The 24101-nt window shown below is 46.6% G+C and overlaps 1 protein-coding gene across 2 annotated transcripts in view; it reads left to right on the top strand.

The window, feature by feature from the left end:
- Positions 1–7833: 7833 nt before the first annotated feature.
- Positions 7834–24101, top strand: part of HYI (hydroxypyruvate isomerase (putative)) — a 39911-nt gene continuing 23643 nt past the window's right edge. Inside the window, exons 1-3 of one of the 2 annotated variants that reach the window (XM_077450674.1) lie at positions 7834–8079; positions 10130–10241; positions 15299–15413. In XM_077450674.1, coding sequence (XP_077306800.1) covers positions 7878–8079; positions 10130–10241; positions 15299–15413 — 429 coding nt within the window. In that variant the 5' untranslated portion in view covers positions 7834–7877. The remainder of the gene's footprint in view (positions 8080–10129; positions 10242–15298; positions 15414–24101) is intronic. The other variant, XM_077450673.1, reaches the window with a different exon arrangement.

Below are 24101 nucleotides of genomic sequence, written 5' to 3'. Positions count from 1 at the left end.
GCCCCTTTTGCCCTGCCTTAAAGACGCCCCTGCCCAGCAGGTCTCAAGCTGGAAATCTACACAACGGAGGCTTCTACAAGTACATAACATGAATACAATATATTGCGTGCATTAGACATTTGTCATTGGAACAGATGTCCCCAATAGGATGATTTTCCATCTTTCGCTCTGGTGAACAGCCTAATGAACCCAGATATTAATACTTTCACCAAATATTCACACTTATTTGAATCTTATGACTCTTAGGGGCAGGTTGTGTAAATCCTGGGTGAAGTTTTTAATCACTTTTAGTCATGGTGATCTTTCAGAGAGGGGAAAAAGCTTCCAAACAAGAGCACAAACGTCAATCTAAACCTGAGAGGGGTTCTAAAACAAAAATAATGACTTTCCCATCATATCTACAGATTTAGGAAGATTGAGAACCACTTCAAAATTCCTTTAACCACTTCCCGCCCGGCCTATAGCAAAATGACGGCTGGGTGGCAGTTCAGTTATCCTGACTGGGCATCATATGACGTCCTGCAGGATAACAGCTGAGCCGTTGATCAGCTTTTCCTCACTTGTGTCTCACAGAGGAGAGCCGATTGGCAGCTCTCCTGACGGGGGGGGGGGGGGGTTTTGCTAATTCTTTATCAGCGCAGCCCCCTCTCGGATCCTGCCCAGGACCACCAGGATGGCCATCCACACTGGACCACCAGGGAAATGCAAATCTGTGCCAATCAGTGCCTACTCACAATGCCTACCACTGCCAGTGCCACCAGGAATGCCTATCAGTGCCCATCAGTGTCGCCTATCAGTGCCAGCCACCCATAAGTACCCATCTTTGCAGCCTTTCAGTGCCCACCAGTGCCACCCATGAGTGCCTATCGGTGCCGCCTATCAATGCCCATCAGTGCTGCATATCAGTGCCACCCAGTGTCGCATACCAGTGCCGATCAGTGGCACATATCAGTGCCCATCATCGGTGCCTGTCAGTGCCTGCTCATTGGTGCCACCTCTTCAGTGTTGCCTTATCAGTGCCCATCAGTGAAGGAGAAAACGTACTTATTTCCAAAATTTTATAACAGAAACAAAAACAAAACTTTTATTTTTTTTGAAAAAAAAAATCAAATTTTTTTTTTTTTGCTTAGCAAAAAATAAAAACCGCAGAGCTGATCAAATACCACCAAAAGAAATCGATATTTGTGGGAAAAAAATGATAACATTTCTGTTTGGGTACAGTGTAGCATGACCGCGCGGTATTGAAGTACCCGGTATTGAAGTGGTTAATAGCCGAGAAGGGTGTAGAGGTCTCCACTACCACAATGGTCCTCGCTATCTTCTGGGTCTCATTCCGGGCAGGTGCCCTTCTGAATGGTGACGACAGGTGGGTTGTTCGATCGGCAAGGGAGCCATTCGTAGATGGGTTGGAGGTTTCTCAATAGATACAATACAAGGCATTCTCTGATTTGATGAGGTGGTGATAGTGATGAAAGCATCCGGCCTCTACACCTTGTCCATTCAGAGGACACCCACAGCACAGGACCCAGAAGGTGGTGGTGATCACCGGAGTACTGGCGGCTACTACAGAGATTCTTTGCTTCTGCCGGGATCACCAAAGTATGGAACACGCATATTTCTATATACAAGGAGTGCAGCTTGTGTGATATTTTATTCATCTAAACATCCACCTAGAAATATCCAAAATTCCTAATTACCAAAAAAAAAAAAGAACACGGCTCAAATATTGTACTTTTATCAAATACAAAGAGTTCGTTTTTTTTTAAAAGAAAAAGTAAAACACAAATCCTCTTCCCCACCCCCTCCAAACACAAATCCCCTTATATCATCAATCAATTCCAGCACCCCCCTCCCCCAATATCCCCCCCCTAGAAAAATTCCAACCCATATCACCCCCCCAGCACAACCCTCCCAGCACAAATTCCCCCCACTCATTACCCTCCTAGCACAACCCCCCCCCCAATATCACCCTCCCAGCACAAACCCCCCCATCACAAATTCCCCCACCCCATTACCCTCTTAGCACAAAATATCACCCTCCCAGCACAAACCCCCCCCCCCATCACAAATTCCCCCACCCCCATTACCCTCTTAGCACAACCCCCCCCCCCCCCACCAATATCACCCTCCCAGCACAAACCCCCCCCATCACGAATTCCCCCACCGCCATTACCCTCTTAGCACAACCCCCCCCCCCCCACCAATATCACCCTCCCAGCACAAACCCCCCCCCCATCACCCTTCTAACACAACCCCCCCTCCCAATATCCCACCCTAGAACAATTACCCCCATTACCCCTCCCAGGACAAATCCACCCACCCCCATTACCCTTCTAGCACCCCCCCCCAAAAAAAAGTCCCCCCTAGCACAATTCCCCCTCTACCATATCACTTCTTCTACCACACATCCCCCACCCCATCTAGCACAAATCCTCTTCCCTCACCCCCCTCCAAACACAAATCCCCCTAAATCACCACTCCTAGCACCCCGCCCCTCAATTCCTCCTCCTAGAACAATTCTTACCCCCTGTGGCCTCCAAATGCCCCCTACCAGCACAAATGCCCTCCTCCCAATCTCCTTGTGGCGACCCCCCCACCACATCACATTATACCACAGTGCCCAGGGCAGCCGTCCCTCCTGCCCACCCCATGTCCCGGCTCTGGGCACGGGCACAACTGCACAAGACTGAAGGGGAAGCCGGAGGAAAGCTTTGATGTGTTGTCCATTACTGACCATTGGACCCGTCATCCTGGTCCTTGCAGGTCAAAGAGCGCTCTAAGAAGGGGTTAACCGGCCGTCACCGGGAGAGACTTTCCAATTTCCGGCCAATCTGTCATCAAACATCTTTTCTTTTTTTTTTTTAACAAATTCCATTTTATTACATCGGCCTCCCTGATGCTCGGTACAATTATCGCCGGGCCTCTGGAAGTCGCAGCCCGCCTCTGCGCCCGGCCTCATTAGTGGCACAGGAAGTCAGTCCTTATTACCACGGCTGCCTGTTAGGAAGAATATCCAATATGAAAAGTGTGAATATAATTAAAACTTGATTCAGGCGAGGCGGCAGATGCGAGGCGCTGAGCGCTGCGGAGGAGAGGAATCGGGGACAGACGCGGGGACGGCGCGGCCAGGAGAGACCAGACGGTGTCAAGCGAGGTCACCGGAGAAGATGGTGCGAATCTCATCCGTATGCGGCGTATACCTGCCGAGAGAGCGCCCGAGCGATAGGCCTGCACATATTTAGACGGCGAGACTTCTCTTGGCTTCACGCTGATGACATAGATTACAGATGCAGACTAATCCAACGTGCTGCAGAGGAAAGGTTCTAATGGAAAATAGTGTCATATTTATATTTAGTACATATCAAGGGTTGTATTTAGAAAAAAATAAATAAAAATTCACATAGCCGTTCTTCCATTGAAAAATGCATTGTCAATTTGTTCTGTGAGAATGGGGTAAAATCGAATGTTCTCAGGCTGTATTCTCAGCAATTCGAATGTGTGAATGTGGAAAATACCGCATTATGGCCACTAGATGGCACTGGCTATCATATGGAATAAGTATGCTCCTCAGCTCCATCTAGTGGCCATAATGAGGTATTTTCAAACACCTCTCAATTGAGTACAAGGCAGGCGGTCACGTTTGTGTTATATATATACACATTTAGTACATATTAAGGGTAGTATTTATAAAAAATAAAAAGAGAGAGAAATCACATAGCTGTTCATTGGTTGAAAAATGCATGTAAATTAGTTCTATGTGAATGGCATGAAATCGAATGTTCTCAGGCTGTATTCTCAGCAATTTAGAATGTGGAAAATACTGCATTATAGCCACTAGATGGCACTGACTATCATATGAAATAAGTATGCTCCTCAGCTCCATCTAGTGACCATAATGCGGTATTTTAGAACGCCCCTCAATTGGATGGGCAGGCGTTCATGGTTGTGTTATATTTTCATTTAGTACATATCAAGGGTTGTATTAATTAAAAAATAAATACATTCACATAGCCGTTCTTCTGTTTAAAACTGCATGTAAATTATTTCTGTGAGAATGGGGTAAAATTGAACGTTCTCAGGCTGTATTCTCAGCAATTGGAATGTGTGAATGTGGAAAATACCGCATTATGGCCACTAGATGGCACTGGCTATCATATGGAATAAGTATGCTCCTCAGCTCCATCTAGTGGCCATAATGAAGTATTTCAAACACCTCTCAATTGAGTACAAGGCAGGCGGTCACGTTTGTCTTATATATATACACATTTAGTACATATTAAGGGTTGTATTTATAAAAAAAAAAACAAAAAGAGAGAGAAATCACATAGCTGTTCATTGGTTGAAAAATGCATGTAAATTAGTTCTACGTGAATGGCATGAAATCGAATGTTCTCAGGCTGTATTCTCAGCAATTTCAAATGTGGAAAATACCGCATTAAAGCCACTAGATGGCACTGGCTATCATATGGAATAAGTATGCTCCTCAGCTCCATCTAGTGGCCATAATGAGGTATTTTCAAACACCTCTCAATTGAGTACAAGGCAGGCGGTCACGTTTGTCTTATATATATATATATATATATATATATATATATATATATATATATATATATATATATATATATATATATATATATATATATATATATATATATATACACATTTAGTACATATTAAGGGTTGTATTTATTAAAAAAAAAAAAAAAAGAGAAAGAAATCACATAGCTGTTCATTGGTTGAAAAATGCATGTAAATTAGTTCTATGTGAATGGCATGAAATCGAATGTTCTCAGGCTGTATTCTCAGCAATTTAGAATGTGGAAAATACTGCATTATAGCCACTAGATGGCACTGGCTATCATATGAAATAAGTATGCTCCTCAGCTCCATCTAGTGACCATAATGCGGTATTTTAGAACGCCCCTCAATTGGATGGGCAGGTGGTCATGGTTGTGTTATATTTTCATTTAGTACATATCAAGGGTTGTATTAATTTAAAAAAAAAAATACATTCACATAGCCGTTCTTCTGTTTAAAACTGCATGTAAATTATTACTGTGTGAATGGGGTAAAATTGAACGTTCTCAGGCTGTATTCACAGCAATTCGAATGTGTAAATGTGGAAAATACCGCATTATGGCCACTAGATGGCACTGGCTATCATATGGAATAAGTGTGCTCCACGATTGCGATTATAAAGTGTGACATGTTTGGTATCTATTTACTCGGCGTAACATTATCTTTCACATTATGTAAAAAAGTTGGGCTAATTTAATTTTTTTTTTTAATTCATGAAAGTGTCCCTTTTTCCAAAAAGTTGCGTTTAAAACACCGCTGCGCAAATACCGTGTGACATAAAATATTGCAACAATCGCCTTTTTTTTCTCTAGAGTCTCTGCTAAAAAAATATATATAATGTTTGGGGGTTCCAAGTAATTTTCTAGCAAAAAATATGGATTTTAACTTGTAAACACCAAATGCCAAAAATAGGCTTAGTCATGAAAGGGTTAAGGTTTGTATTTATAAAAAAAAAAGAAAGAAAAAAAAAAGAAATCACATAGCTGTTCATCAGTTGAAAAATGCATGTTAATTCGTTATGTGAGAATGAGGTAAAATCGAATGTTCTCAGGCTGTATTCTCAGTGTGAATGTGGAAAATACCGCATTGTGGCCACTAGATGGCACTGTGTCACATGCAATAAGTATGCTTCTCAGCTCCATCTAGTGTTTGAAAATACCTCATTATGGTCACTAGATGGAGCTGAGGAGCACACTTATTCCATAAGATAGTCAGTGCCATCTAGTGGCCATAATGCGGCATTTTCCACATTCACACATTCGAATTGCTGAGAATACAGCCTGAAAACATTTGGTTTTACCCCATTCTCACAGAACTCATTTACATGCAGTTTTCAATGGAAGAACGGCTATGTGAATTATTTTTTTTTTAAAATAAATACAACCCTTGGTTTGTACAGAATGAAAATATAACACAACCATGACCGCCTGCCCTTCATCCAATTGAGGGGAGTTTGAAAATATTGCATTATGGCCACTAGATGGCACTGACTGTCATATGGAATAAGTATGCTCCTCTGCTCCATCTAGTGGCCATAATGAGGTGTTTTTGAATGCCTCTGAATCGGATGAAAAGCAGGAGGTCACATTTGTGTTATATTTTCACTTAGTACATATTAAGGGTTGTATTTATAAAAAAAAAAAAAGAAATCACATAGCTGTTCATCAGTTGAAAAATGCATGTAAATTCCTTGTGTGTGTGAATGAGGTAAAATCCAACATTCTCAGCAACTTGAATGTGGAAAATACCGCATTATGGCCACTAGATGGCACTGACTATCATATTAAAAAAGTATGCTCCTCAGCTCCATCTAGTGTTTGAAAATACCTCATTATGGTCACTAGATGGAGCTGAGGAGCATACTTTTTTAATATGATAGCCAGTGCCATCTAGTGGCCATAATGCGGTATTTTCCACATTCACACATTCGGATTGCTGAGAATACAGCCTGAAAACATTTGGTTTTACCCCATTGTCACAGAACTCATTTACATGCAGTTTTCAATGGAAGAACGGCTATGTGAATTATTATTTTTTTAATAAATACAACCCTTGGTTTGTACAGAATGAAAATATAACACAACCATGACCGCCTGCCCTTCATCCAATTGAGGGGAGTTTGAAAATATTGCATTATGGCCACTAGATGGCACTGACTGTCATATGAAATAAGTATGCTGCTCTGCTCCATCTAGGGGCCATAATGAGGTGTTTTTGGATGCCCCTCAATTGTATGAAAAGCAGGAGGTCCCATTTATATGTTATATTTTCATTTAGTACATATTTGTTCTTAGCTGACAGGAGTGTTCTGCTGCTGTAGCCAATCTGCTTCAAGCTTCGATGTGTTGTGAATTCAGAGTTGGTGTTCTGCATACCTTGGGTGTAACGAGAGGGTATTTGAGTTACTGTTGCCTTTCCATCATCTGGAACCAGTCTGCCCCATTCTCCTCTGACCTCAACAAGGCATTTTCCTCCACACAACTGCTGCTCACTGGATATTTTCTCTTTTTCAGACTATCCTCTGTAAATCTGAGAGATGGTCGTGCGTGAAAATCCCAGAAATACTCAGAAGAGCCCGTCTGCCACCAACAACCGTGCCACGTTCAAAGTCACCGAGATCCCCGAGATCCTCGTTCTTCCCCCATTTGAACTTCACCAAGTCGTCTTCACCACATCTAGAAAACGAAATGCATTGAGTTGCTGTCATGTGATTCCACACCGCCCAACCTTTTGTGATGGGAATGAGGGACACCTATCAGGAAAAGTATGCAGGCATTGGACACGCCCCTGGCCACGCCCCCTTAAAGGAGAATTGTACAAAAAAAACAAGATTGGATAAACACACAAAGGCTTTTTTTTTACCACTCCTATTCCTTTATATGTGATTTTAAAATGTACAAATACAGCAATTTATAAATTCCAGGGAAGGTTCAGCGCTGGGAAACACTTTTTGAAATATAAAAAGTTCATTTTATATACAACTATATAGATCAGACCAACATGAGCGGGAGGGGGGGCATTGCTCCAAATCAGGTAGCTATGTGATTGGCTGATTAGCAATTTGTATTACCAAGCAACTGAACATTTGTACCTAATAAAGTGTGTGTGGTGATCGGATATCCGATCTATCGGTGAGATTCCCCCCACGTGTTCCTCTTCTACAGATCTCTGACATGGGGGCGTGTCCTCCTGACTGTCCGACCCCGCCCCGCCCCTTCTGCGGCCTGACTCCTCCTGTTCTGCTTCTGTAGCCTGACCCCGCCTCCTCCTCGTGACCCCCTCAGACCCCGCCCCCCGCCATGTCGGCTCTCAGGTTCTCGGCCAATGTGAGTTGGATGTTCCCGGAGATCCCCGACCTGTCCGAGCGGATCCGAGCCTCGGCCACAGCGGGCTTCCGCGGGGTGGAGGCGGCCTGGCCGTACGAGTGTCCGAGCGGAGAGCTCCGGGGGGCTCTGAGCGAGGGGCGGGGCCTGGAGATGGTCCTCATCAACACGCCCCCAGGTACTGAGACCCCTCCCCCTATAATGAGACCCCAAAATTATCACCCCTCCCCCATCCTGACACCCCAATATTATCACCCCTCCCCTATACTGAGACCCCTCCCCCTATAATGAGACCCCAAAATTATCACCCCCTCCCCCATCCTGACACCCCAATATTATAACCCCTCCCCCTATACTGAGACCCCTCCCCCTATAATGACACCCCAAAATTATCACCCCTCCCCCATCCTGACACCCCAATATTATCACCCCTCCCCCTATACTGAGACCCCTCCCCATATAATGAGACCCCAAAATTATCACCCCTCCCCCATCCTGACACCCCAATATTATCACCCCTCCCCTATACTGAGACCCCTCCCCCTATAATGAGACCCCAAAATTATCACCCCTCCCCCATCCTGACACCCCAATATTATAACCCCTCCCCCTATACTGAGACCCCTCCCCCTATAATGAGACCCCAAAATTATCACCCCTCCCCCATCCTGACACCCCAATATTATCACCCCTCCCCTATACTGAGACCCCTCCCCCTATAATGAGACCCCAAAATTATCACCCCTCCCCCATCCTGACACCCCAATATTATCACCCCTCCCCCTATACTGAAACCCCTCCCCCTACAATGAGACCCCAAAATTATCACCCCCCCCCATATTATCATCCCTCCCCTCAACACTGAAACCCCTCCCCTATCCTGACACCCCAATGTTATCACCCCTCCCCCTATACTGAGACCCCAATATTATCACACCTCCCTCACCCTGACACCCCAATATTATCACCCCTCCCCCTATACTGAGACCCCTCCCCCATCCCGACACCCCAATATTATCACCCCTCCCCTTATACTGAGACCCCACCCTCCATCCTGAGACCCGAATATTATCACCCCTCCCCCATACTGAGACCCCAATATTATCACCCCTCCCCCTATAATGAGCCCCCAATATTATCACCCCTCCCCCTATAATGAGACCCCAATATTATCACCCCTCCCCCATCCTGACACCCCAATATTATCACCCCTCCCCCTATACTGAGACCCATCCCCCTATAATGAGACCCCAATATTATCACCCCTCCCCTCAACACTGAAACCCCTCCCCCTACAATGAGACCCCAAAATTATCACCCCTCCCCCTATACTGACACCCCAATCCCGACACCCCAATATTATCACCCCTCCCCCTATACTGACACCCCAATATTATCACCCCTCCCCCTATACTGACACCCCAATATTATCACCCCTCCCCCTATACTGAGACCCCAATATTATCACCCCTCCCCCTATACTGAGACCCCATCTTCCATCCTGAGACCCGAATATTATCACCCCTCCCCTATATGGATTACTAATCCCCCCAATATTATTACACCCCCTTCATAATTTATCCCCCCTCTTCCTTCCATAGTGCATCCCCATCCCCCTCATACTGTATACTGATCCCCTAATATTATTGCCCCTCCCCCCAGGTCATAAATACTCCCCACTAGTGAATCCCCCCATTCCCTGTATTGACCCCTTCCAATTATTACCACCCCAACTACAGAACCTCCCCCCATTATTACCCCCCCCCCAGGTACAGAATACTTCACATCCCATCACCTCCCTTATTACAGCCACCAAAACTAACATTTATCATTATTACAATTCTCTCCTCGGGTATTGACCCCGATAATAACTCCCCCCTCCCCCATAATTATCCCCCTCCCCCCAATACCCCTATAATTATCCCCCTCCCACCACTACCCCCCATAATTATCCCCCCTATACCCCCATAATTATCCCCCCTCCCCCATAATTATCCCCCTCCCCCCAATACTCCCATAATTATGCCCCTCCCCCCATAATTATCCCTCCAATACCTCCCATAATTATCCCTCCATAATTCTCCCCCCTCCCCCCAATACCCCCATAATTATTTCCGCATAAATATCTCCAATAACCTCCAGAATTATTCCCCCAATAATTGTCCCCCCTCCCCCAATACCCTCTATAGACATTTTATGATGACCACTAACAGTTGTTCTGTATGTAGGGGACACTCGGGTCGGAGAGTTGGGTCTCGGTGCCGTTCCTGGAAGAGAAGACGCATTCCGCGCCGGCCTGGACCGAGCCGTCCGATTGGCCACCGACCTGGAATGTCACAGGTGACCCCCCACTGTGTGATCTGTCCTGCCCAAAATCCTCATCCACTGACCCCTCCCCCCATCATCCTCATCCACTGACCCCTCCCCCCATCATCCTCATCCACTGACCCCCTCCCCCCATCATCCTCATCCACTGACCCCCTCCCCCCATCATCCTCATCCACTGACCCCCTCCCCCCATCATCCTCATCCACTGACCCCCTCCCCCCATCATCCTCATCCACTGACCCCCTCCCCCCATCATCCTCATCCACTGACCCCCTCCCCCCATCATCCTCATCCACTGACCCCCTCCCCCCATCATCCTCATCCACTGACCCCCTCATCATCCTCATCCACTGACCCCCTCCCCCATCATCCTCATCCACTGACCCCCTCCCCCATTATCCTCATCCTCTGACCCCTCCCATCATCCTCATCCACTGACCCCCTCCCTCCATCATCCTCATTCACTGACCCCCTCCCTCCATCATCCTCATTCACTTACCCCCTCCCTCCATCATCCTCATCCACTGACCCCCCCATCATCCTCATCCACTGACTCCCTCCCCCCATCATCCTCATCCACTGACCCCCTCCCCCCATCATCCTCATCCACTGACCCCCTCCCCCATCATCCTCATCCACTGACCCCCTCCCCCCATCATCCTCATCCACTGACCCCCTCCCCCCATCATCCTCATCCACTGACCCCTCCCCCCATCATCCTCATCCACTGACCCCCCCATCATCCTCATCCACTGACCCCCTCCCCCATCATCCTCATCCACTGACCCCCCCATCATACTCATCCACTGACCCCCCCCCATCATCCTCATCCACTGACCCCCCCCCCATCATTCTCATCCACTGACCCCTCCATCATCCTCATCCACTGACCCCCCCATATCTCTCCTAATCTCATCAGACAAGGAGAAGGATGAAGATGATGGATCGGGTGATCACATGTCATCTCTTTGGGGATCAGATTGTGTCAGGAGATTGTATGATTGAGCACAGCTGCAGTGATTGCTGCACAGCCTGAGACCCCCTCAATGGTTTATATAGACACATTAAAAGATATATATATTTATATACTCTTCTCCTTCAGTAATCAATAAGATGTTAGAACTACAGTGAGGGGGAAAAGTATTTGACCCCCCTGCTGGTTTTGTACGTTTGCCCACCGACAAAGAAACGATCAGTCTATAATATTAATGGTCGGTTTATTTTAACAGTGAAAGACAGAAAAACAACAAAAATATCCAGAAAAATGCATTTCAATAAAGCTATAAATTGATTTGCATTTTAATGAGTGAAATAAGTATTTGACCCCTTCGCAAAACATGACTTAGTAGTTGGTGGCAAATCCCTTGTTGGTGATCACAGAGGTCAGACGTTTGGTGGAGTTGGCCTCCAGGTTCGCACATCTCAGGAGGGATTTTATCCTCTTTGCAGATCCTCTCCAAGTCATGAAGGTTTCCAGGCTGACGTTTAAAATCTCGAAACTTCAGCTCCCTCCACATATTGCCTATGGGATTAAGGTCTGGAGACTGGCTAGTCCAGTGGTCATCAACTCCTGTCCTCAGGGCTCACTAACAGGTTTTATGTATTACCTTGTGGGGAGATTCAGACTAGAATGCTGCAATCACTGAGCAGCAAATGATATTGTATTTCAGTTATCTTGCAAACCTGGCCTGTTAGTGGGTCCCGAGGACAGGGTTGATGACCACTGATCTAGACCACTCCAGAGTTTACATACTATTGATGTTAGGCTAACTGGTCTGTAATTCCCAGGGATGTATTTTGGGCCCTTTTTAACCACTTGCCGCCCGCCCTATAGGCAATTGACGGTGGCAAAGTGGTTGCATAATCCTGACCGGACGTCATATGACGTGATCAGGATTATGAGCCGCTGTGCGCCCCCGGGGGCACGCATCGCGGCGATCGTTGTTGTGGGGTGTCAGTCTGACACACGGCAACTACGATCTCGGTAAAGAGTCTCCGACGGAGACTCTTTACCACGTGATCAGCCGTGTCCAATCACGGCTGATCACAGTGTAAATAGGAAAAGCCGGTGATCGGCTTTTCCTCACTCGCGTCTGTCAGACGCGAGTAGAGGAGAGCCGATCGGCTGCTCCTCTGACAGGGGGGGGGGGTCTGTGCTGATCGATTATCAGCACAGCCCCCCCCCGAGGATGCCCACACTGGACCACCAGGGATGCCACCAGACCACCAGGGATGCCAAGGACAAGGTATGCCACCCTAGACCACCAGGGATTTCAGTCAGTGCCACAATGGATGCCAATCAGTGCCCATAATGGATGCCAATCAGTGCCCACAATGGGCATCACTGGCATGCATTATTGATTGGCACTGATTGGCATCCATTAGTACAATATATTATAATACAATGCCGCCTATCAGTTCCCATCTGTGCCGCCTATCAGTGCCTACCCATGCCCACCTGTGCCGCCTACCCATGCCCACCTGTGCCACCTATCCATGCCCATCCGTGCCAATTTGTGCCACCTATCAGTGCCCATCCGTGTCGCCCATCAGTGCCACCCATCATTGCCGCCTATCAGTGCCACATATCGGTGTCCATCAATGCCACCTCATCAGTGCCACTTCATTGGTGCCACCTCATCGGCGCCCATTAGTGCCGCCTTATCATTGCCCATCAGTGTAACCCTATCAGTGCCCATCAGTGAAGGAGAAAACTTACTTATTTGCAAAGTTTTGAAACTGAAACAAAAATTTTTTTTATGTCACACGGCATTTGCACAGAGGTCTTTCAAATGCATTTTTTTGGGAAAAAAATACACCATTTAAAAAATAAAAATAAAATAAAAACAGGTAGTCAAAACTTTTGGACAAAAAAAAAAAAATGGGCTAACTTTACTGTTTTTATTTTATTTTTATTTTTTAAATGGTGTATTTTTTTCCCAAAAAAATGCATTTGAAAGACCTCTGTGCAAATGCCGTGTGACATAAAATATTGCAACAACCGCTATTTTATTCCCTAGGATCTCTGCTAAAAAATATATATCATTTTTGGGGGGTCTAAGTGATTTTCTGGCAGAAAATACAGGATTTTTACTTGTAAGCAACAAGTGTCAGAAAAGATTTAGTCTTTAAATGGTTAAACTGAGAACTTCTACACACTGAGATGATTTCATTCATTGAAGTGTAAACATTGTATCTTTCTGTTCTTTTCTTGGCAGTCTGCCCAGAGAGGAGGAAAGGGTTGCTATGACGACTCAGTCAACTTAGACCATTCTATACAGAAGTCATTTCAAAGTCCCCCTGTAGTTCTAAATCGGCTTTTTATCAGCACAAATCGGCCGATGCCGATTATTTAAAAAACTGCAAATATCGGCCGATATATCGGTCGACCTCTATTTCTGTTAAAATGTATTGGTGAGTATTGGCAGAGTATTGCACAGTGTTACAGAGTATGGGCAGAGTACTGCAGAGTATTGTCACAGAGCAGTGCTGTGGGCACTACACATCCAGCCCACAGCACTGCTGCAATCTCTCCCCCTCTCCCCTCACACTGTACCGATCGGTTCAGAGAGGTGAGGGAGGAACCGGCATCATTACATGACACCGGTTTGTCTGCAAGTGATTGCGCCGTCATTTGACGGCGCGATCACGTGGTAAACGGCCGCTACCAGCGGCCGTTTACCGCGATCCATGATGCGCCGGGTCTTCCGGACCCTGGCAGTCACGGATGTTTGCAGGAGCACACCCCAGGGGGCTCCCAAGAGCAAGATTCTGGGAGGACGTCCATGGACGCCCTCCTAGAAAAACACAACCGCGCTGTAGCCATCTTTCGGCTATGGCCCGGTCAGCAAGTGGTTAAGTGTCCCAAGTCTATTTCTAATTCTGTCCTCTGTTAACTATGGAGGTGCTTCCTGTGACGTGTCATGAGGATAAACACTGCAGTTTTGGTTACTGAAGCCCCCCGATTCCCTCATGAAGACTGAGGAGAAGAATAAATTCAATACCTTCACCGTCTCCCCATCCTTTGTAACCAGATGTCCTTCCTTATTCTTTATGGGGCCAATATGGTCTGCCCTGCCTTTTTCTACTATTTACATACTTAAAGAATTTCTTGGGATTTTTTTTGCTCTCCTCCGCTATGTGTCTTTCATGTTCTATCTTAGCCGCCCTAATTGCACTCTTGCATTTCTTACATTTCTTGTTGCATTCTTTGTAAAGTCTGAATGCTGATGATGATTCGTCAGCCTTGAATTTTTTGAAAGCCTTCTCCTTTGCTTTTATATGCATTTTTACATTGGAGTTAAGCCATCCATGACTTCTGTTCGCTCTTTTAAATGTATTTCCCAATGGGATGCATTGGCTAATGCCCTTATTTAATATGCTCTTAAAGCAAACCCATCTCTCCTCTGCGTTCTTTGTTCCTAAGATTTTATCCCAATTTATATCTTCTAGCAAGGTTCATAGTTTAGGGAAGTTGGCTCTTCTGAAATTCAGTGTCTTTGTATTCCCCTTATGTTTCCTATTTATGTGATTTATACTGAAGCCGATGTGCCTGGTAAAACGACAATATCAATACATAGCTTTACATAAATTTCAGTAGCAGCTTTTATCCTGGAGGGGGACAACTTTCTTTCTTTTAGAAACTTCAAAAGATCAGCATTGCTGAAAGCCGTGATGCCAACATGGTCCAAAAAAAGAGAGCGTGTCCTCTCCTAATGAAACACTCGTAGCAGCACGCTGATCACACCCCCCAGTTCCTCTTCTAATGAAACATTGTTTCCAATATGTTACTTCTAATTATAGGAGGTCCTTCTGCTAACAACTATTCCAACCCTGATGAAGAGGGGGGGGGGGGGGGGGTGAATGTTCCAAAACGCGTTGGTTCAAATGATATGAAGAAATATGATAGATTTGTAGGAGTGTGACCGTCCATAACTCTTCTTTGTGATCAGTAAAAACCTGACAGAGGATCCAACCCTCCCCTACTCCAACCACGTTTAATAAGTTTTGTCTTTATATATACTTTACTGGTGGGGGGGGTCCTCACAGCTCCTTTTTACCTCTTACAGGATTCACATCATGGCAGGACGGGTCCCGGCGGGCCTGGATCGGGAGTCCGTGGAGAAGGAAATGGAGGAGACGTTTGTTGAGAATCTCAGATACGCGGCAGACGTGTTACATCAGGTGTGTGTGTGTGTGTGTGTGTGTGTGTGTACCCCCTTTTGCCTTCATTCTTGGTGGCATAGATACAACAAGATGTTGGAAACGTTCCTCAGAGATTTTCCTTCATAGTGACATGATAGCATCACGCGGTTGCTGCAGATTTGTCGGCTGCACATCCATGATGCCAATCTCCCATTCCACCACACCCCAAAGGTTCTCTATTGGATGAGATGTGGTGAGTGTGGAGGACATTGGAGGGATAGTAACCTCATTGTCCAGGGGTGAGATGATTGGAGTTTTGTGACATGGTGCATTATCCTGCTGGAAGGAGCCATCAGAAGATGGGGACACTGTAGTCATAAAGGGATGGAAATGGTCAGCAACAATACTCAGGTAGGCCGTGGTGTATAAATCATGATCAGTTGGAACTAAGGGGCCTAAAGTATGCCAAGAAAATATCCCCCACATCATTACACCACCACCACCAGCCTGAACCGGTGATACCCCATCCCCCACACCATTACACCACCACCACCAGCCTGAACCGGTGATACCCCATCCCCCACACCATTACACCACCACCAGCCTGAACCGGTGATACGAGGCAGGATGGATCCATGCGTCAAATTCTGACCCCACCATCTGAATGTCGCAGCTGAAATCCAGACTCATCAGACCCGACAACAGTTTTCCAATCTTCTGTTGACCAATTAAGTGATCCTGTGCCAATTGTAGCCTCAGTTTCCTGTTCTTAGCTGACAGGAGGGGCACCCGGTGTTGTCTTCTGTAGCCCATCTGCTTCAAGATTGGGTGTGTTGTGCATTCAGAGATGGTGTTCTGCATACCTTGGGTGTAACGAGTGGTTATTTGAGTTACTGTTGTCTTTCTATCATCTGGAACCAGTCTGCCCATTCTCCTCTGACCTCAACAAGGCATTTTCCTCCACACAACTGCCGCTCACTGGATATTTTCCCTTTTTCTCACCATTCTCTGTAAACCCCGAGAGATAATTGTGTGTGAAAATCCCAGAAATACTCAGACCAGCCTGTCTGGCACCAACAACCATGCCACGTTCAAAGTCACGTAAATCCCCTTTCTTCCCCATTCTGATGCTCGGTTTGAACATCAGCAAGTCGCCTTCATCACGTCTAGATGCCTAAATGCGTTGAGGTTGCCGCCGTGTGATTGGCTGATTAGCAATTTGTGTTACCGAGCAACTGACCAGGTGTACCTAATAAAGTGGCCGGGGAGTGTACCGGTGGGGGGAATATAATGATTTGCTTCCCTGCAGATTGTGTAAGTTTGCCCACTTATAAAAAAATTAAGGATTTTTTTTTTTTCAATGATTTTTATCATAGATGTATTTTATATGACGGAGACAGAATATCAACTAAAAATCCAGAAAAAAAACACAATACAAATGTTATAAATGGAGTTGAAGTTCAGTGAATAAAATAATAATTTTAACTTGAAGCCAGCTAATGTAAGAAAAAGGTTTAGTGTTTTAAGTGGTTAAACTTCCCTCATTTACACACCAAAGTTTATTCCTTTGATCTAAAGGACAAATTGTTACAATGTTTATACTTAGTTCTGTGGCTGAGAAATAATAAAAATAAAAAAAAAACACTGCCAAGTATCTTACTTGGCAGTGTTTTTTTTTAATTTTTATTATTTCTTTTTTTTTTCGTTCTTGATGGCTGTGGCTTCAGCAGAGAATTTTCTGCATAGGGAAAATACTTTAAGATTGCAAGCGGGAAAAAAAATCACGATAACTATTCTTAACGATTAATCGTGCAGCTCTAGCAAGAAGCTTGGTGAGGAGGGGACAACTGTTGGATCGTTTTTTCGCAAATGGAAGAAATACAATATAACCATCAATCGTTCTCATTCTGGAGCTCCATGCAAGGTTTTACCTCATGGGGTGAGGATGGACATGAGAAAAAAGTGAGGGATCAGCCCAGAACTACACGGGAGGAGCTTATGAAGGATCTCAAGGCAGTTGAGACCACAGTCACCAAATAAACCATTGGTAACACAATACACCGCCATGGATTGAAATCCTGCCACGCCTGCAAGGTCCGCCTCCTCGAGAAGACACATTTATAGGAACGTCTGAAGTTTGCCAATGAACATCTAAATGATTCAGGGAAGGATTGGGAGAAAGGTCTGTGGTCAGATGAGACCAAAATTGAGCTTTTTGGCATTAACTTGACTCACCGTGTTTGGAGGAAGAAAAATGCTGATTATGACCCTAAGAACACCATCCCTACAGTCAGACACGGAGGTGGAAACATGATGCTTTGGGGATTTCTCTCTGCTGAACGTAGAGGCCGACTTTGCCGCATTGAGGAGCCAATGGACGGAGCCACGTATTGTAAAATCTGGGATGAGAACCTTCTTCCCTCAGCCAGAACACCGAAGATGGGTCATGGATGGGTCTTCCAGCATGACAATGACCCAAAACATGAAAGGAGTGGCTCAAGAAGAAGCACATTAAGGTCATGGGGTGGCCTATCCAGTCTCCAGACCTTCACCTATAGAAACTTTATGGAGGAAGCTGAAACTTCGAGTCGCCAAGTGACAGCCAAGAAGCCTTAAAGCGGAGGTCCACCCTAAAGTGGACCTAGCGCTCATTGGAACCCTCCCCCCCTCCGGCTCCACAATTGGCACCTTTCAGGGGGGAGGGGGGGTGCAGGTACCTGTACAGTACAGGTATCTGCACCCACTTCCGGCGTAGATTCTGCAGAAGGTACGCCCCTTTCCGCAGAATATACGCCCCTTTCCGCAGAATCTACGCCCCTTTCCGAAGGTCCCCCGCTGTCTGCTGGGAAACACACGGATCCCAGAGACAGCGGGGACCATCCTTATTGCGCATGCGCAGTAGGGAACCGGGAAATAAAGCTGAAAGGCTCCACTTCCTGATTCCCATACCCAAGATGGCGGCGGCAGCACCCGAGAGACGATCGAGAGATCGGCTTCGGGTGCCGACATCGCGGGTGCGCTGGGCGGGTAAGTGTCACTATTTTAAAAGTCAGCAGCTGCAGTATTAGTAGCTGCTGGCTTTAAAAAAAAAAAAAAAAAACGGCGGACTCCCGCTTTAAGGGTTTAGAGAAGATCTGTAAAGAAGAGTGGACCAAAATCCCTCCTGAGATGTGTGCAAACCTGATCACCAACTACAAGAAAAGTCTGACCTCTGTGATCACCAACAAGGGTTTCTCCACCAACTACTAAGTCATGTTTCCCAAGGCGTCTTTCAGGACAGCACCTGAGAGATAGCGACTCCACCCTCCTCGTTAGGAAACACCTTCTTCCTCCAGACTTTAAAGGGAGGCGCCTCCCTACCACACATCAGTTTTTGTGTTTCCTCCGGCCCGGAGGGAACACCTTTTGGGAAGGAGTCTGTTTCTCTTAGGTGTTCCTGAGGGACTAGGCTTCTTTCCCTTTTTTTTTTTCCTCCTTTAGAGACCCGCTGTCCTCCCGACCTACCCACGCCTCGTCAGCGGTAGCAAGCGGGCTCCTCTTCCCCTCTTGTGCTCGGAGAGAGCCGAAGACTCGGTGGCCCGCACGTTCGTAGGCGCGGCGGCGCGCGTGTGCCGCCGCCATGTTTGTTTTCGGCGGTCGCGCCGGAAGTGACAGAGCGGGTCATCGGGTCAGCTGAAACGTCGTTTCCGGCGTGGACGCAGGGGGGAGGAGGGAGGACAGGTGCTGGTGCCTATTTCCGCTTCCGGTCCGGTGCAGCTGCACGGCGTGACTCCGGAGGCGGCGTTTAGCCACAAGTGGATCTCTGCACAGCTGATTATGGAAGATTCAGCGTCTGCAGCGGTGGGGACAGGCACAGGCACCAGCAAAGCCCAGGTAAGAGGCAGCAGTTAAAGTCTGCCTTTCTTTTTCTATTTCCTGGCGTTTGGTCTCGCTCTCTCCTTTTTTTTTTCCCCCCTGGTGGCAAGGGGCCTGTCTGGGCACTAGAAGCTGACTGGTTTCTTCTCAGTGCACCTGTGTGGTGATCCCTATCAAAGCTGAGACTGGGTCTCACTAAGGGTTCCCTGGTTTTTTTCCCTTTTTTGTCTTTTTCTTCATAGGCTAAGAGCTCTGACCCAAAGAAAAGATGTCCTTCTTGCAGGGCCAAGCTGGGAGAAAATTGGAAGAAAACCTTATGCAGTCCCTGCATTACTTCTTTAGTTAAGGAGGAATCTGCCTCTGTATGTGAGGATCTGGTGGCCTCTGTAAAGAAGGAGCTATACGCCACGATCCAGAATTTTCGTGACTCACTAGCAAACCCGGCTGCTAGTCAGCCTTCCACTGCAGAGTCTTCCCAGGGGTCTCTCTCAATCCCGGTGTTAGAATCTCTGCCTGAAGACCCTTCAGATAGGGAAAAGCAGTCCACTGCTCTTTCCGTTAAAGATTCGGAAGAGGAGTTGGAGGATTCTGAGGTAGCCCCCTCTAAATTCAAACTGTCCCTTGAAGAGGTCGATGGGCTCCTTAAAGCCATTCATGCTACGCTTGGTTTAAGTGAGGAGAAAAAGGAATTATCACTCCATGACCGCATGTATGCTGGGTTGGATGAGCCTAAGGGCCGAACATTCCCAGTTCATCCGGTCATCTCTGAGGCCATTAGGAAAGAATGGCAGGATCCAGAGAAAAAGCCCTTTTTCTCCAAAGCCCACAAAAGGCGTTTTCCTTTCGAGGAGGACTCTGCAGCAGTATGGAACAAGGTGCCCAGACTGGATGCCGCCTTTTCCCAGGTTTCAAGATCCACAGATCTGTCCTTTGAGGATATGGGAGTTTTGAAAGATCCGATGGACAAACGCATGGATCTTTTGCTCAAGAGATCATGGCAATCAGTTATGAGCAATTTAAAACCAGCAATGGCCACAACGTGTGTAGCCAGAAATTTAGAATACTGGATTAACCAGTTAAAGTCACATATAGCTGCAGATTCCCCTAAACAGGAAATCTTAGATTCTTTTCCTACCCTGATTACGGCAGTGGCCTATGTTGCAGATGCCTCAGCTGAGGCAATTAAGATATCGGCCAGGTCAGCAGCTCTAACTAATGCTGCAAGAAGAGCCTTATGGCTTAAAACCTGGCCGGGTGACTCGGCTTCAAAGAATAAGCTGTGTGGGTTACCCTTTTCAGGAGACTTGCTCTTCGGCTCTGACCTCGATAATATTCTTGACAGGACAGCCGATAAAAAGAGATCCTTTCCGGTCAAAAAGAAAAAGCAGGTACCAAAACGTCTTTTTCGACCTCAAAAAACTCAGGATCAGGACAGCAAGTTGCAAGGGAGAAGGAAAAGTTGGTCTGCCCCGAAGCCGAAGGGTAGAGGCGGAATTCTCTTCCGTCCTCCTACACAGGCCGAAAAATTGCAATGACTCGTCTCTGCGGGTGGGCGGAAGACTACAAGAATTTCTTCCGCAGTGGTCAGGGATAACTTCAAATCAGTTTATCCTGACCACTCTCGCGCAGGGTTACTCACTCGAGTTTGTCAACGACCCCCCAAAAAGGTTCCTGATTACCAACACCCCGCGGGATCCAGTAAGGGCCCTGGCCATGAAGTCCTCTCTAGAGGAACTGATGCAACAGGGCGTAGTAGTACAGGTACCCCTGCAAGAACAGCAGGAGGGGTTTTATTCCCATGTTTTCCTAGTAAAGAAACCGACAGGGAAGTTTCGGTTGATTCTCAACCTAAAACCTTTAAACGAGTCCATAAGGTACAGGAAGTTCAAAATGGACTCAATTTTTTCGGTCAGAAACCTGTTGACGCCAGGATGTTTTATGGCGTCAGTAGATTTAAAAAGACGCATACCTACATGTTCCGATCTCTCCCCAGTCTCAGAAGTTTCTCAGGCTGGCGGTGAGGTTGGGGGGTATGGTTCATCATCTCCAGTTCAGGGCCCTACCCTTCAGCCTGTCATCATCTCCCCGAATTTTTACCAAAATAATGGCAGAAGCTTTAGCGCCACTGCGTCTTCAGGGAATCGCAGTTATTCCTTATTTAGACGATCTGCTGTTTTTCGCCCCATCCAGCGAGGAATTGCAGACCAATCTAGGCAAAGCTCGCAGCCATCTGGAGGCGTTGGGTTGGATTTTGAACCTCCAAAAGTCGTCCCTAAACCCATCTCAGGAGATTCGGTTTTTAGGGTTTCTAATAAATTCGGTGGAGCAAAAAATCTTCCTTCCCTTAGACAAAAAGGACAGGATTTCCGGTGCAGTGTCTTTATTACAGACCAGCCAAAATCTGACAGTAAGACAGGTTATGTCAGCTTTGGGAGTTCTGACTTCAGCAATGCCAGCAGTCCAGTGGGCAAGAATGCATTTCAGGTGTCTGCAGGCTTTCCTTCTAAAATCTTGGGATCACACAGTGGCATCCCTAGAGGCAGAGGTGAGAATGTCAACCCAGGTAAAAAGGTCCCTATGGTGGTGGAAAAGACAGGAGGTCTTATCGGAAGGGTTAGTCTGGGCTTTTCCAGTCGGGAAAAGACTAACAACCGACGCCAGTTCCTGGGGGTGGGGAGCCCATCTAGGAACACGTTTCACTCAGGGGTCCTGGGCCAAAGAGGAGACAATAAGGTCCTCAAACTGGAGGGAACTCAAGGCGATTGCCTTAGCTCTGGAGTTGTTTGTTCAGGAACTGCAGTCCCATCACGTCCAGGTCCTAACAGACAATGCCACGGCAGTGGCTTATTTAAACAGACAGGGGGGTACAAGAAGCAGGTCGCTTCAGGTACTGGCCATGGAGATTCTTCGGTGGGCGGAAAAACATTTGTTATCCCTATCAGCAGTCCACCTAAAAGGGGATCTAAACAGGGTAGCGGACTTCCTAAGCAGAAACGCTATTCGGGAAGCAGAATGGTCTCTAAACCCGGAGGTATTCACAATGATTGCCGGAAAATGGGGTTTACCAGAAGTAGACCTGTTCGCCTCAAGGGTGAACGCCCAGGTTCCCCAGTTCTTTTCCCTGGACAGTCGCGATGGCTCGCTGGGCACAGATGCGCTAGCTTATCCATGGGAATTTCGTCTTTGCTATGCTTTCCCCCCATTTCAGTTAATCCCGTTAATTTTAAGAAAAATTCAGAGGGAGAAGGTACCAGTTATTCTAATCACGCCCTTTTGGCCAAAAAGGGCTTGGTTTTCGACAGTTCTAGGCCTGGCAATCAAGCCTTGTTGGCGTCTGCCCCTCAGACACGATCTGTTGTTGCAGGGCCCAGTGAACCATCCAGGAGTGGCCAGCCTGGCTCTCACGGCCTGGTTTCTGAAAGGCAGCTCCTTAGGAGCAAGGGGTTTTCCAACCGTTTGATCTCGACCCTTTTAGCAAGTAGGAAAAGGGTTACGAGGGCCATTTATTCTAAGGTCTGGAAGCGTTATGAAACTTGGTGTTTGTCAGCCGCCCAGGTGACAGGGAGCCTTGTCTCCATCTTGGAGTTTTTACAAGATGGTGCAGACAAGGGACTGGCAGTTAGTACCCTGAAGGTGCAAGTAGCAGCCCTGACGGTGTTCTTAGAAAAATCTGTGGCCTCAGATCCGCTGGTGATCAGGTTCTTTAGAGCTCTTAAAAGATCTAGGCCAGCTCCTGTTAAGGTTTTTCCTAGATGGGATTTGTCGGTAGTCCTACAGTCTCTAACAAAAGGGCCTTTTGAGCCTCTTGTGGAGGCTTCCCTTAGGTTTCTCACATTAAAAACCGTGTTTCTGATTGCCATTGTCTCTGCACGCAGGATCAGTGAGCTAAATGCTCTGTCAATTAAAGAACCATATCTTTCCATTTTTCCTGACAGTTATTCTTAGAACAGATGCAAAATTCTTACCGAAGGTAGCTTCAGTTCAGAACCGTATACAGGACATAGTACTGCCAACGTTTTGTGTTAGCCCCAAAGGAAATAAGGAGACTTCTTTCCATACTTTGGACGTCAGAAGGACTCTGCTGAGTTATTTAGAAAGGACGGAGTCCTTCAGGCGTTCAGATTCACTGTTTGTACTCTTCTAAGGAAGAAAAAAGGGTTTTCAGGCTTCTAAAGTTACTTTAGCTAGATGGCTGAAATTAGCTATCTCGGAGGCATATTCCTAGGCAGGGTTATCTCCTCCAGCAAGAATTTGTGCACACTCAACCAGGGCTCTGGCGTCTACGTGGGCAGAGAGAGCTGGTGCCACCCCTGAGCAGATCTGCAAGGCGGCGACATGGTCGAGTTTTCACACATTTGTGAAACATTATAGACTGGATCTCACTTCTGCCAGCGATCAGGCGTTTGGCAGAAAGGTCCTGCAAGCTGTTGTCCCGCCCTAAGGGGTAAGTCTCTGTTATCCTCTCAGGTGCTGTCCTGAAAGACGCCTTGGGAAAGACCAAGTTAGACTTACCGGTAACTTGTTTTCCAGAAGTCTTTCAGGACAGCAAGCATCCCGCCCTATGGTATTATATTATGCTACGCTGTGACTAACGTATGTGTTTATGTGTTCCAGCCGGGGCCGGAGGTTCTCTTCTACAACTGATGTGTGGTAGGGAGGCGCCTCCCTTTAAAGTCTGGAGGAAGAAGGTGTTTCCTAACGAGGAGGGTGGAGTCGCTATCTCTCAGGTGCTGTCCTGAAAGACTTCTGGAAAACAAGTTACCGGTAAGTCTAACTTGGTCTTTTGCTTGGGGATCAAATACTTATTTTACTCACTGAACTGCAACTCAATTGATAACATTTGTATTGTGTTTTTTTTTTTTTCTGGATTTT

The sequence above is a fragment of the Lithobates pipiens genome, unplaced genomic scaffold (assembly GCF_037356315.1).
Source record: "Lithobates pipiens isolate NorthernLeopardFrog02 unplaced genomic scaffold, aLitPip1_a1.2 Scaffold_23, whole genome shotgun sequence".
NCBI lineage: Eukaryota > Metazoa > Chordata > Amphibia > Anura > Ranidae > Lithobates > Lithobates pipiens.
This window is presented reverse-complemented; position numbering and strand designations above follow the sequence as displayed.